The sequence below is a fragment of the Mytilus trossulus genome, chromosome 13 (assembly GCF_036588685.1).
Source record: "Mytilus trossulus isolate FHL-02 chromosome 13, PNRI_Mtr1.1.1.hap1, whole genome shotgun sequence".
Lineage (NCBI taxonomy): Eukaryota > Metazoa > Mollusca > Bivalvia > Mytilida > Mytilidae > Mytilus > Mytilus trossulus.
This window is the reverse complement of record NC_086385.1, coordinates 18,169,709-18,183,379: the sequence shown is the minus strand read 5'-3', so window position 1 is coordinate 18,183,379 and position 13,671 is coordinate 18,169,709. Positions and strand designations below refer to the sequence as shown.

The following is a 13,671-nucleotide window of genomic DNA, read 5'->3' as shown; positions in this document are numbered from 1 at the left end:
GGTGAAAATTAGTTTTATTGTTACACACTGTTTATTACAACTTATTCTGTTCATTGAGGAATGAATTTGAAAAGACAAGCTTGTAAACAAAGAACTATGGTTTTTATTATTTGTTAAAACACAAGATTGGTTTATTGTTCACACTTTTAGTGAAATAATGAACTCGGTCATGTGTTTCGATTTGAAATTTAAAAATTCTTTATCCGACTAATTGTGTAAACTATACATGTACTAATCGGGACATTCAAATAGATAATATATAATTTCTTTCACCCTAATGTTGATAAATTCTGATTACGTAATTCTTTAGTTATTTACTTCCGAACAAAACAGTAAATTTGATAATCTTTTATCATTAGTATTATCGGAACATGATGGTTATATGCTGTAGGGGTTTTAACCAACTATTTCGTCAAATTGACCTGGAATGACATTTCAACCTAAGAAGTGATTAATGGTGTCTTTGGGACAGTAAATGAAATAACGTGTACGTGTAGTTATTTAGCATTGCATACATTGGATTGTTGAGGAAACCAATTCTTACAATTGGGATTTAACACATTCTTTTAATACTTTAGTGTTGGGACATATGTGTATTTGAAATTTACATCCTATTGGAGATTTACTGGAGATAATGTTAGATGCGCTACTCGAATCGTTAGAAGATGTCTCAAAAAACCTTTACTTCTTCTATTTTCGTAAAACTGGGTAAGAATTCACTAATTTCATAATATTTTAAATATATTTAAAGCCTATAAATCTACAAAGATATTTAATTGAATAAGTTACCTTTTTTACCTGTTGCAAAGGTAAATTAACTTCGTATTAATCATTATGACACCTTATGTGATTTGTAGGTTAAAGGCATTTTAGGTCAGCCAAAGTTTTGCTTTTGATCTAATCTATTTGCACACAAGTATCACACACACCGATTTTTTTTTAAATACGGCATATGGATGGAAGGCTGAAGAATGGAATACGGCCTTTACCGGTATCAGAAACAGTGTTCCATTTTTTGTTATGACCCTCTAACATCATCCCATGAAGAAAGCTACATTTACTGTTTGGACTCCAGCATCATACACATAGTCTCATGAATGATCAATCTTAGGTAGTTTACTCATGAGGAAACCCCAAAGTGATGTTCATTTGTATATATAGATCTTACCATGCCCATGGTCTGCCTATAGTGATTCTTCACAGGGGCGGATTTAAAAGAAAGGGGGGGGGGGTCCCAACCCAGAGTAAAAAGGGGGGTTCCAACTATATGCTCCGACTCAAATGCATTGATCGTCAAAAAAAAGGGGGTTTCCAACCCCCAGACCCCCCTAGATCCGCTACTGCTTCATTTGACATTTCTAAATAAAATTCTTGATTTTTTTTCTATAGGCCCTTACCTTGACCAAAAGAAACTTTATGCTTACCTTGACCAAAAGAAATTGCTTACCTTGACCAAAGAAACTATGCTTACCTTGACCAAAAGAAACTTTATTCTTACTATGACCAAAAGAAACTTTATGCTTACCATGACCAAGAGAAACTTTTATGCTTACCAAGACCAAAGAAACTTTATGCTTACCATGACCAAAGAAAGTTTATGCTTACCATGACCAAAGAAAGTTTATGCTTACCATGACCAAAGAAAGTTTATGCTTACCATGACCAAAGAAAGTTTATGCTTACCATGACCAAAGAAAGTTTATGCTTACCATGACCAAAGAAAGTTTATGCTTACCATGACCAAAGAAACTTTATACTTACCATGACCAAAGAAAGTTTATGCTTACCATGACCAAAGAAAGTTTATGCTTACCATGACCAGATAATCTTAAATTTGAAACAGCAAACTTCCATCTTATACTTCATTGCATTAAACCTTCTTTTCATTCTGAATGTCACCAATTTATTATCATGGAGAGAGCAGGAGGTCTATTATGATCATTATGACATATCAGGGGAAGATCCTGAAAGGGTGCCTACCACATTTTGCTTATCAAGGCTGATCCACATGACATAAGGCAAAATTTGTGTTTATAAGTTATTAGGAGCTAGGTTAGATGTGTAAATTACAAAAAGGATCATTCTGACCAGATTTATATAACTTGAAATTTGACAAATTATTACGTGTTTTGGAGAGATTGCTCCTGATATATCAATTATTAGACTCATTTTATGTTATCTTGAAAACAACATGTATAGGAGAAAGGATGGAAGAGATGGCCTCAATAATGATCAGCATTGCAAGATCTATCTCTTTTGAAAGTTTTGCAACCCTTTTTTGAGTTGATGCCCTTGAATGAAATGTTGATAATATCGTTTTTATCATGCTTCGGCTGTTATCTAAAATATAGATGCTAGCTATAAAGGGCATCATATGACGACAACAATATGCACAAAATGATTGGAATAAAACCAAACAAGAACCTAATAGTATTGTATCATGTTATGGTCAGGATCAGAGCCTAACACATTATGTGTCTTACATAACTATTAAAAATGTGCAACACATATATCTCATAATAATCAAATATCATTTATATATATATATTTAGTTTCCACCTGGATCTTTTTTTTAAACACTGAATATAGGTTAAGTGTGTAAATTGAAAAATTATCAGCAAATAAAGTACAGTTCATATAAAAGTCCTAACAAGCAACTTGGTGAGCAATACAGGTACAGGTGTACCTATTGTTCTGAATAGTGTATGCAGGTGCCCCCACATACTTATGTCAAAACCCTTGTGCCCTCTTTTCGAAAGTCCTGGAACAGAGGGTCACCTGATTATTTACAGAAAATGGACAGATTTGAGGTTTCCTTTCAATACTTTGACTTTATCTGATCTGATATACATACCTGTTAGATTTAACTACAATGTTTATATTGAGCCTCACATGGTTTAATCTCCTACATTGTTTGACCGGTGAACTGATGTGACACAAATCTACCTTTTACAAACATATCAATATTGACATTGGTGGATTGGTCCTACTTAGACTAGATTATCTCTGTACAAAGTTGAAACTGAGTAGACATATTATAGTTGGTCAGTGTTGATAAATACAAGTTTTATTTACTTTGACAAGTAGTGGCCACTTTAAATTCACTTATATCAAGTACTTGATAATTGATAGACTTAATATTGACCAAAAAATGTAAAATACCTATTTTCTAATAATCAGTCAGTCAGTTATTGTCTGGGATCATTTTGTTTATATTTCTAGTTTATGTTTTTTGTTTTAAAAATATCATATTAATTTTTATACGACCGCAAAAATTAAAATTTTTTTGGTCGTATATTGGTATCACGTTGGCGTCGTCTGCGTTGTCATTGTCGTCGTCGTTGTCGTCGTCGTCCGAATACTTTTAGTTTTCGCACTATAACTTTAGTTTAAGTAAACAGAAATCTATGAAATTTTGACACAAGGTTTATGACCAGAAAAGAAAGGTTGGGATTGATTTTGGGAGTTTTGGTTCCAACAGTTTAGGAATTAAGGGCCAAAAAAGGGCCCAAATAAGCATTATTCTTGGTTTTCGCACAATAACTTTAGTAGAAGTAAATAGAAATCAATGAAATTTAATCACAAGGTCTATAACCACAAAAGGAAGATTAGGATTGATATTGGGAGTTGAGGTCCAAACAGTTTAGGAATAAGGGGCCCAAAGTGTTCAACATTAAACTTTGTTTAATTTAATCAAAAATTGAATAATTGGGGTTCTTTGATATGTCGAATCTAACTGTGCATGTAGATTCTTAATTTTTGGTCCCGTTTTCAAATGGGTCTACCTTAAGGTCCAAAGGGTCCAAAATTAAACTTTGTTTGATTTTAACAAAAATTGAATCCTTGGGGTTCTTTGATATGCTGAATCTAAAAATGTACTTAGATTTTTGATTATTGGCCCAGTTTTCAAGTTGGTCCAAATCAGGGTCCAAAATTTAACTTTGTTTGATTTCATCAAAACTTGAATAATTGGGGTTCTTTGATATGCTTAAAATAACTGTGTATGTAGATTTTTAATTTTTAGTCCCGTTTTCAAATTGGGCTACATTAAAGGCCAAAGGGTCCAAAATTAAACTAAGTTTGATTTTAACAAAAATTGAATTCTTGGGCTTCTTTGATATGCTGAATCTAAACATGAACTTAAATTTTTGATTATAGGCCCAGTTTTCAAGTTGATCCAAATCAGGATCCAAAATTATTATATTAAGTATTGTGCAATAGCAAGAAATTTTCAATTGCACAGTATTCAGCAATAGCAAGAAATCTTCAATTGCACAGTATTGTGCAATAGCAAGAAATTTTCCATTGCACAGTATTGCGCAATAGCAAGAAATCTTCAATTGCACAGTATTGTGCAATAGCAAGTCTTTTCAATTGCACAGTATTGTGCAATAGCAAGAAATATATAATTGCGCAATCACTGACAATATTGTGCAATAGCAAGACATTTTTTAATTGGAGTTATCTTTCTTTGTCCAGAATAGTAGTTGAATAAACTTAAATCATTGTTTTATACAATATACAATGTATATTCACTTTTACTACCACATGATAAATTAAAACAATCTTTACCATTCAGTGATAACAAGCATTTTTTTAACATTTTAATATTTTATGATGTATTTAAATGAGTAGTTATTGTTGCAAACTCCATTAGAAATTTGAATTGAGATCAGTTTTGGAATAAGGAAAAGGGGGATGTGAAAAAAAAAATTTGGGGGAGGGGGGGTTCAATTTTTCTCATTTCAGATTTCATAAATAAAAAGAAAATTTCTTCAAACATTTTTAGAGAGGATTTATATTCAACAGCATAGTGTATTGCGCAAAGGCAAAACACACATTTTAAGTTCATTAGAACACATTCATTCTGTGTCAGAAACCTATGCTGTGTCAACTATTTAATCACAATCCAAATTTAGAGCTGAATCCAGCTTGAATGTTGTGTCCATACTTGCCCCAACTGTTCAGGGTTCAACCTCTGCGGTCGTATAAAGCTGCGCCCTGCGGAGCATCTGGTTTATTATTATGCATATATCTTTCGGTTGAACCTTCATCAAATGAGCTGCCTCGGATAGAAATTGACCTTATGCAAATCAACATCAATCTGTTAACCTATTTAGGTTTTGAAAATAAATTCAACGGAAGGTCTGGAACTGTTTGCAAGTTGAATTGTGAATCAAATTCTACAAAATGGATAAAACTTCATCTTTTATTTCATTGTATTTTGTAAATGAGTGCTCCAAAATAAATCAGAGTATTGTACATGTACATATTCACCTTTACATTCATAAGGTCGATTTCTATTTGTCGCAGCTCAAATCATTGTCTACAATTTAAGATTTGTCTGCAGGTTTTTTCTGGTCAAAATTTTATATTTCTTGACATACTCCGCTATTATGTTCTGATGATTCAAATTAACACTGGAAAATCTCCCCTTTTGGAGTGTATGAATATTCTTCTTTGATCAAAGTATTTCATAGCAAAAATATTTATTTTCCAATTTTCTGTCCCAGACTTGCACTGAGTCATGTTAGTCAAGGAGCCACAAAAGTTTCTGTTGGCTATTTATGTGGTTTTTAAGACAGAAGTCTTTATTGATATTCTGTGGTTTGTTTTTCGTGTCATTAAGTTTAGTGTAATTTGTTTACAGAGCTTCTGCACATACAGGTGAAATTTTCAATTTAAATTTCAAATTTAAATGAATTTCACTATAAATAAGAAATACGCATCTTACAATATTTATTAATTGGATTGAAGTCAAACGATAGTGCGGAAGTGTCCCAATAAGTTTCACATATTTGAACAGTTTGATAATATCTAATACTACATGTACTAGAAACTGTGAAATAAATAATGCATATGACTCCTCCTCCACTTGTTATAATGTTCATTACATGTTTGGAATATATTTTTAAAATGATCAAAAACAAAAAAGTTCAAGCCATGTCATCCTTGATTTATTCTAAATATGACCTGCCTTTAAACTTTTTTTCCACTATGAGTTGAAAATCATCATTTAATCCTTTTTTTCCCCTTTTCCTTATAAATACATGTTGTCAACTTCAATGTACAATTACTAAGATGAAGCTTTAACAAATCTTAAGAATTTTGCTCGAAATAATGCATTTAGCAAACTTGATCTTGCAGAAATTTTGCTCTGTGTTGAAGGCCTTGCTGTGACCTTTAGATGAATAACATCATTCAAAGTGCTTTTCCTTTGCTTTAGGCTTTTGTGCTTTAGTGCATGAAGCTTTTTTGTCATGAATTAAGCCACTGCTTGTGTTCTTTTCTTGATGGCATATCTGATTTCTATTGAGATTGTTGGGCCCTACACCTTCAGGCATGGTCCAATGACTTGAAATGTTTAGTATAGTTTTCATGATGCCATTTCAATTTAAACATGTGCATTTTACTATCAGTCTACACATATTAATGTTTCAATAGTATATATATATATATATATTAGATTCACATGTAGTGAATTGTAGTTGACAAAATATATTGTGTATAGGTACATGTATTCCATGTTGTATACATATCATTTACAAATATTAAAATAAAATTCATTCATATTCATGAAATGACTATCAGTAGATAGAATTTACAAAATTTGAAAATAAAATTCATTCATATTCATGAAATGACTAGATAGAACATGCAAATGTATTTCATTATTAAGAGAACAAATAAAACTGTCAGCTAATACTCTTATAAGGTGTAGATAACCTTTGAAACTAAAGGAAAAAGGTGATGTGACTTCCCTGTTTATGTAGGTCTTAGTCTCTGATTTAATGTGTCAAAATACAAACTAATGGATCAAGTTCTATAGACAAATGGGCAGAGATAACTGACCAGTGGCTAGAATGTTTAAACCGTGTCAATGGCTTAGGTGAACTAATGTGAAAAAGTTAGAGATTAAATCTTTTAAACTACTGTGCTATATCTGAGGACCATAAAAGAAAGTGAACTTTAACGTTGTTGTTTACACACACGTAATATAGAATGTCACAAGTTGTGTTATTGATACTACCTAAGCACGCCATTATCTTTACCAAAACGGTATTTTAAAAATTTAAAATGGCTATGCATAAAAATGTCATTGATTAAACAAATATTAAACACACCTTTAAAATACAATAGGTGACATGTTTGTAATTAGAATAACAAATTAAATATAAATGCAACTGACATATTTAAATATAACCGAGTGTAGTTTTTCCTAAATTAAGACCATCAGTTGATAATAAATATGGGTATTTCCACAATGTATACATGGTATAAGCCATTTTTTAGTGTAGTTTATTTTTTTACTTCATTGGTAAGTTTATATGCCAAGTGCACATTTAAAAAAATTAATTGCAAAACCCCTGACAGATGCTGACAATTTTTTCTTTATGCTAGCTGTTGATGATGCATATCCAAGATTTTGAAAGAGAGAGGGTAAACTAAGCAATGTTTGAAGTCACATGTAAAAAGTCTTATGCATTAACCATATATGTAGTTCCTTAAGATGTGCCAAGGCCCCCCTTCTCTCCCTTTAATTAATGCACCTCTGTATATGATAATCAAACTGTTATCCCCAATAGCATACTGGTTTGTTATACTGAGTAGAAAAGTAACCATAATTTTGATATGATTCATAGAGGGTGTTTATAGTTACTGTTTTTGAGCTCAAGAACCAACAGTTATGAAATGGTGCATTCAATCTGGGAACAGTATATATATGTTCCTGATTCAATGAAATGAAAACTATAAATTTGTTTTCTCCCACTTTTTGAATGAGATAGATACTCATCATAGATATGAAACCAATTTATCTCAGAAGTTACAGGACCATCAAATTCAACCTAATTCTCATAAGTACAATCATAACAGATATACACAGATAAATATTTTGTTGTGACATAGCCCATCAATATGTCATTTTCTGTCTCATTACTTCTAAGCCAAATCCAAAACAGCTTTTAAATTACCAGGGTCGGAAAAAAATGAATGACTGTACAAGTCTAACAGGGATTAAATGCTACTGAGCTGAGTATTTTGATCTTGTATAAAATCTTTTCTGTTTGATAATCTTGAAATACTAAATGATTAAAATTACATTTATAGTAGTTTTTGAACAAGCGTGAAATTTTATCCTGTTTGTCGTAAATTTAAATGGTTCATTTTGACATTTTTAAGTGCTGTGACATTTTTGTTGATCTGTCCTCTAAAGAGAATGTTGGCCCAGTGCCTTATGTAATAAAACACCTTTAAAGTGGAATTTCAGAGCTTGGCATTGCTATACAATATTATTTACTAGTGATGGTATTTACAGGTATACTTAGGATGTTCACATAATCAGGTCTCATCAGTAATATACACCAGTTATCTAAGTTACTGTCTATGACTTTATACAATGACACAGTTTATTGCTATCTATCATCATGATCATGTCAATTAGTAAACACTACTGTTTATTGTTTCTTTTGCACTTAAGATTCACTGCTTGTTAGGAATAAATTCAGTGGAAATTGAATTACTGAGATGTTTCAATTAAGGATTCTTCTAGATCTATAGACCTTATCTGTAACAGTATTAGGGATACTATGACAGCTGACCTCAGATATTGCTACACCTGACATTTTCACATTATACAACAGTCCCCTTTTCATTGTGGTATGAGACACTTTCTCTTACAATATCAAAACTTTACGGGATAGTATGTGATAGCTGTTTTGGGGAACAAATAGCTATAAGAGTGTGTTTTTTTTTTGATATATGCTTTTGTTTCTATTTTTAATATTTTTATACATCAGTAGATACTTTTAAGGCCATGTAGAAAAAAGAATTGTATATTTTTTCTACCATGTTAATTTGTCCAAGAACAATGCTGTTAAAGAATCAAAACTTATCACTTATTTTTGTTGGAATTTATGCTTATAAATGCAATAAAAAGGTCCACTCTGATTTGAACCCGTCACAAAATGTACCATTATCATGACTATCGACTGTTTTATGAAAATTTAAAAGTTAACAATTTTACAAATATCTTGAAGCTTCAAACTGTAATTCAAGTAAAAACATGCATATAAGATGCAAAAAATCCTAAATTATGAACTTTTGTGATACCTATAAAGCCCATAGAAACAGATGTAAACAATTTAAAAAATATACAGTGTTATCCAACACCTGAGTATTCCAACATTCTGCTTTAACCCACACATTTTCATGGTCCCAAAATATGTTTATCCTTGCAGAAAAAAGCTGAGTACTTCGACACCCTGCCTTATCCGACATTTTTTCTGGTCCCCCAGTGTGTCAGATTAAGCAAGTTACACTGTATCAATTTGGTTTTTCCTTCTACTCTAACAAAGAGTTCTGCCTGGGTCTGCATAGAAAGTTAAAAAAAAGAAAAAGGGAAATAATCTATGCAATCAAGCCTCTAAAATCAAAACCTGATGCATGCATTAGAAATTTGAACAGAAAGGATATAGGCAGATATATATTTGACAACATTCCCCCAAAGAAATCAAAATGGTATGTTTCATCATGTCAGGTATTTGAAAGTCTTTCATGTTATAGCAAGAAAAGATAGCTTCTGGGGTTGACAAATTGTTTCTGTATTACTCTTTTATATTGATTGATTGATAACCACCTGCACAATTAATAGATAAAATGTTTATAAAAAGTGATTATAATTTAATTTTTCATACAATGTACATTGCTATTGTAAATTAACAATCTTGCACCATAACATCTTATTTTTGCCTTGTAGCAAAATTTCTACATGTTAATCTCAAGTATGCATTTTCTCGTGGTTGCCCGAGGGGAAGCTTGTTAATAATATGCAAAGTGCATGGAAATTACCATGTTCAGTTAGATAACATTTAAAGTACATGTACATAGTTAAATATATATACATGAGTAATAGAAAGTGTACCCAAAAGGGGTCTCTAAACACAATAGTTCCAGGTGGGCTTTCATTACTTGAAGCCAAAATAGTTATTTTCATTATATGACTAAATATTTTTAGTTTCCTCATTGACATCAGCATAGGAAATCCTTTTTGATTAAACGTTTTATTCACTGTGGCAAAAATCATACATTTATGTCTAGATTTCAGCATTTTCCCTCAGCAATAATTAGTATCCATGTCTTTTATGATTGCTTTTAAAAAGCCACTACCTATTTCTAGCTGATTGTATTATTTTTGTTTGATTTCCAACACTTGAATTTAAAACCCATTGTATTTATTTTTATTTTTATTTTATAGGACAGACACAGCAGAATGAAGAACATCTTGTGAAAACAGGTTCAGTATACAACTATTGGTTGTTTTGTATTATTACTTGTTAAACTGTACATTACATCTCTACATAAGCATTGTCTATATATGGAAATACTATGATATCAATCATTTAGTAACACCCTCCATTATGTGTGTTCTCTGTAAGAACCATCAATTTTTTCTTGCTCAACTGTTATTTTAAAGAAAAGAAGATGGTATGGTTGCGAATGACACTAACCTCCACCAGAGACCAAATGACTACTGTATGCCATATATTTGTCTTCAACAATGACCAAATCCCATTCTGCATAGAAAAGGTTTGTCATCGCAAATGCAAAACTGTTCAAACAAGATAACTAACTGCATATTTAATAAAATAAATGAAAAACAAATGTGATATACAGCAACAAATCACTGAAATAAGGCTCCTGATTCGGGACAGGCATATACATAATGTGGCTGGATTAAACACTTCTGCTGGCACCAGACCATGTCCCTAAACTGGAACAGTAGGGTAACAGTACGACAAAAGATCAAACTATAAAAATCAATTGAAAAGGCTTAACTTATAGAATTGATATAAAAACAAAAAAGTATAAAAAAACCCAGAGATCTGATAACAACTATTAAAAAAAATCATGTATCTAAGACTAAAATATCAATCAGTACTTATCCAACTTCCAATGGATTTAGTGTAAAGACATCATTAACTGTCAGAGAAATACATGACCGTATGCACTGTTTGGTAATTACAATTTTCAGTATAAGTACTTAAATTTATTGAGATTTCTACATTACAATTTGCTGATTTTATTCTTGCAGCATGTTATGATAATTAAACAATATTAACATGTACACACTCTTAATTGAACAAGTATTTATCAAAAAAAGACATGACAAGATGCATTTCGTTGTATTTAGGAAGCAGTTTCATCAAGTATACAGTAAGACCTAAAATTTAGTATCGTTAACTGTTGATTGTGAATGTTTTTATATTTTTCAGTTGAACTTGATTTTGATCCAGTCACAAAGTAAGTACTAAACTTAATAATTTCGTTTAGAAAAACATTATTGATGACAACCACTGTCAAATTGTGTTATCAAAGTATTTCCAAAAAATCACATGTATTTTCTCCTCATATCACTGACCAGAGTTACACTCATGAATGCCAATTTTGATTATGATATTTCCAATAAGCAATTGAGCAAATAAAGCAAAAAAACTTATTTTTATTGTCTATTTAAAGTATTACAATAGACTGATTATATTGTTGTAGAACTATTACTAAAGATAGAAAAACTAGCAGGGAATCAAAGAAAACAGAAATTCCACCAGAGTTTATAATCAAGCCAAGGAGACAGTTTGTTAATGAAGATCAAAGTGCAAAGTTCAAAGCATCACATGACGGGTCATCATCCACAGTTCTTACTTGGAGTAAAGATGGAACAGTGTTACATTCCAGTAGGAAAAATAAGGTACACATTATATTACTAGAGATAAAAAGGAATACAACACTTCACAAGGAACGCTCAAAACTAATATTTGAAAGCCAAGGACGTATGAGAACCGAACCATTTTAACAGCCTTATAAAGAAAAAGGACATGAAAAATAGCCAAAGCCATTTAAGGATATTTGACTTCTGGAGTTAAAACTTTCCTGAAAAGATTATCATCTGTTTTCATTTTTGGATTGTAAAAAAACAAAAAAATAAAGAGGCAAGCATTTTGTAATAATATTATGTGAACTTTTATTGTTCTTGACAGACTGAGAGTTGATGTCATCTTTCTAGAAGTGACTGTCCTTCTGATAGTGATTAGACAATTAATTGAAATCACCTTGTCTACTATTTTAATGGTACAACCAAACCCCATCTCAAGCAATGTATTATTATTTTTCAGATTTACACAGATGGAGTTTTGCATATTTTAGAGGTGAAAAAGGTTTCAACAGAAGATGGAGGCGTTTACACCTGTACAATTTGTAATTCTGGAGGTACAGCTGAAACCACTGCAGAACTGGAGGTTTATAGTGAGTACAGTAAGTATATATCTAAGTGATAAACATGAATCTTCATAAGGAATTTACTGACCTCTATATATATCGTATTAGGTCACTTGCACAGCGTGTAAAGAATTTATCTTACTGACTATTTTTACATGTGGTATTTAGACTAGCGGTCTTTCAGAGTCAGTAAGTCGTCAATACTTATTTTAAGAACCTACTTCCATTGGTCTATACCAAAAACAAATGTCAATGATAACAACTTGCAATTGTTAGCTTTAAATTTGTTTTATGAATTTATTTCAATCTTTCATTATCATTTTTTTTTTTGAAAGGGGAAGTAACTCCTTATTTATTCCCCATATTTTTTAGGACACCAAATATCAAATATATGTAGTCACCATGTGTAGTCCTTAAAACCAATCTTATCAGTCGTCCCTCTGTCTATATCACTCTGTTCAGCTCTTAATATTATTCCGTATCATGTCTTTGTGACGTCAAATACGTTGACCCGGCCTTTATAACTTTGACCCGGACTTATCAGCGACGTCATAATGTTTGAACCGACGTTAATAACTTTGACCTGAACTTATCGAGTCATCTTTTGTGTGCTGGCGAAACAAAGCAAACACTTCCGAAACACGCAAATATAGCCCGATAAATCGATTATCAGATTATCTGCATATTGATATTGTAAAATATCAGCTGCTTGGCATTATATGAAGGCTTTTTGATCTCGTTCGCTACGCTCACTCGACAAAAAGCTTCATATGATGTCTCGCAGCTGATATTTTACAATATCAACATGCAGATAACCTGATAATCGGTACATATCCCCATAAATCTATTGGAGGTAAGATAATAATATATTTGTAGCCTGAATAACTTTTGATGTATGTGTTGTTTATTTCTCTGTATATGTGTGGTAATAAAAGAGTCTTTATTTTTATACCAGGCAAACCACAAAAATCACAGAAAAAAGTCTATGCTGCACCTTCTGTAGACATCCCACTTCAAGACATCACAGTTCTCCATGGAGACAAAAACATTGTATTGGAGTGTAAATTTTCTAGTAAGTCTTTATTATTTGGTTGTATGGTTTCAAATGTGTATTCGAATATATTTTGTGGAGATCTGACAGAGACATTAAAACCATTTAGATGTTGAAGTTAATTAAAATACAGAGGTTTTCTATATATAGGTGTTGAAAACGTACTTTGACCTATAATGCTTTACTTTTACACATTGTAACTTTAATAGAGAGTTGTCTCATTGGCACACTCATACCACATCTTCTTATATTTATGACATGCATATCATTACTCTTACACTTGAATCATGTTTCTAGTTCTTTCTTTGATTGTGAATAAATCTGCATGCATAGGGAATACTTATATT

The 13,671-nt window shown here is 31.6% G+C and overlaps 1 protein-coding gene across 3 annotated transcripts in view; it reads left to right on the top strand.

Annotated features, from left to right (window-relative positions):
- Positions 1-250: 250 nt before the first annotated feature.
- Positions 251-13,671, top strand: part of LOC134694035 (myosin light chain kinase, smooth muscle-like) — a 64,566-nt gene continuing 51,145 nt past the window's right edge. For all 3 annotated transcript variants that reach the window (XM_063555036.1, XM_063555034.1, XM_063555033.1), the window contains exons 1-6: positions 251-708; positions 10,256-10,294; positions 11,274-11,301; positions 11,548-11,746; positions 12,171-12,309; positions 13,229-13,345. In XM_063555036.1, the coding sequence (XP_063411106.1) occupies positions 666-708; positions 10,256-10,294; positions 11,274-11,301; positions 11,548-11,746; positions 12,171-12,309; positions 13,229-13,345 (565 nt within the window). In that variant the 5' untranslated portion in view covers positions 251-665. The remainder of the gene's footprint in view (positions 709-10,255; positions 10,295-11,273; positions 11,302-11,547; positions 11,747-12,170; positions 12,310-13,228; positions 13,346-13,671) is intronic.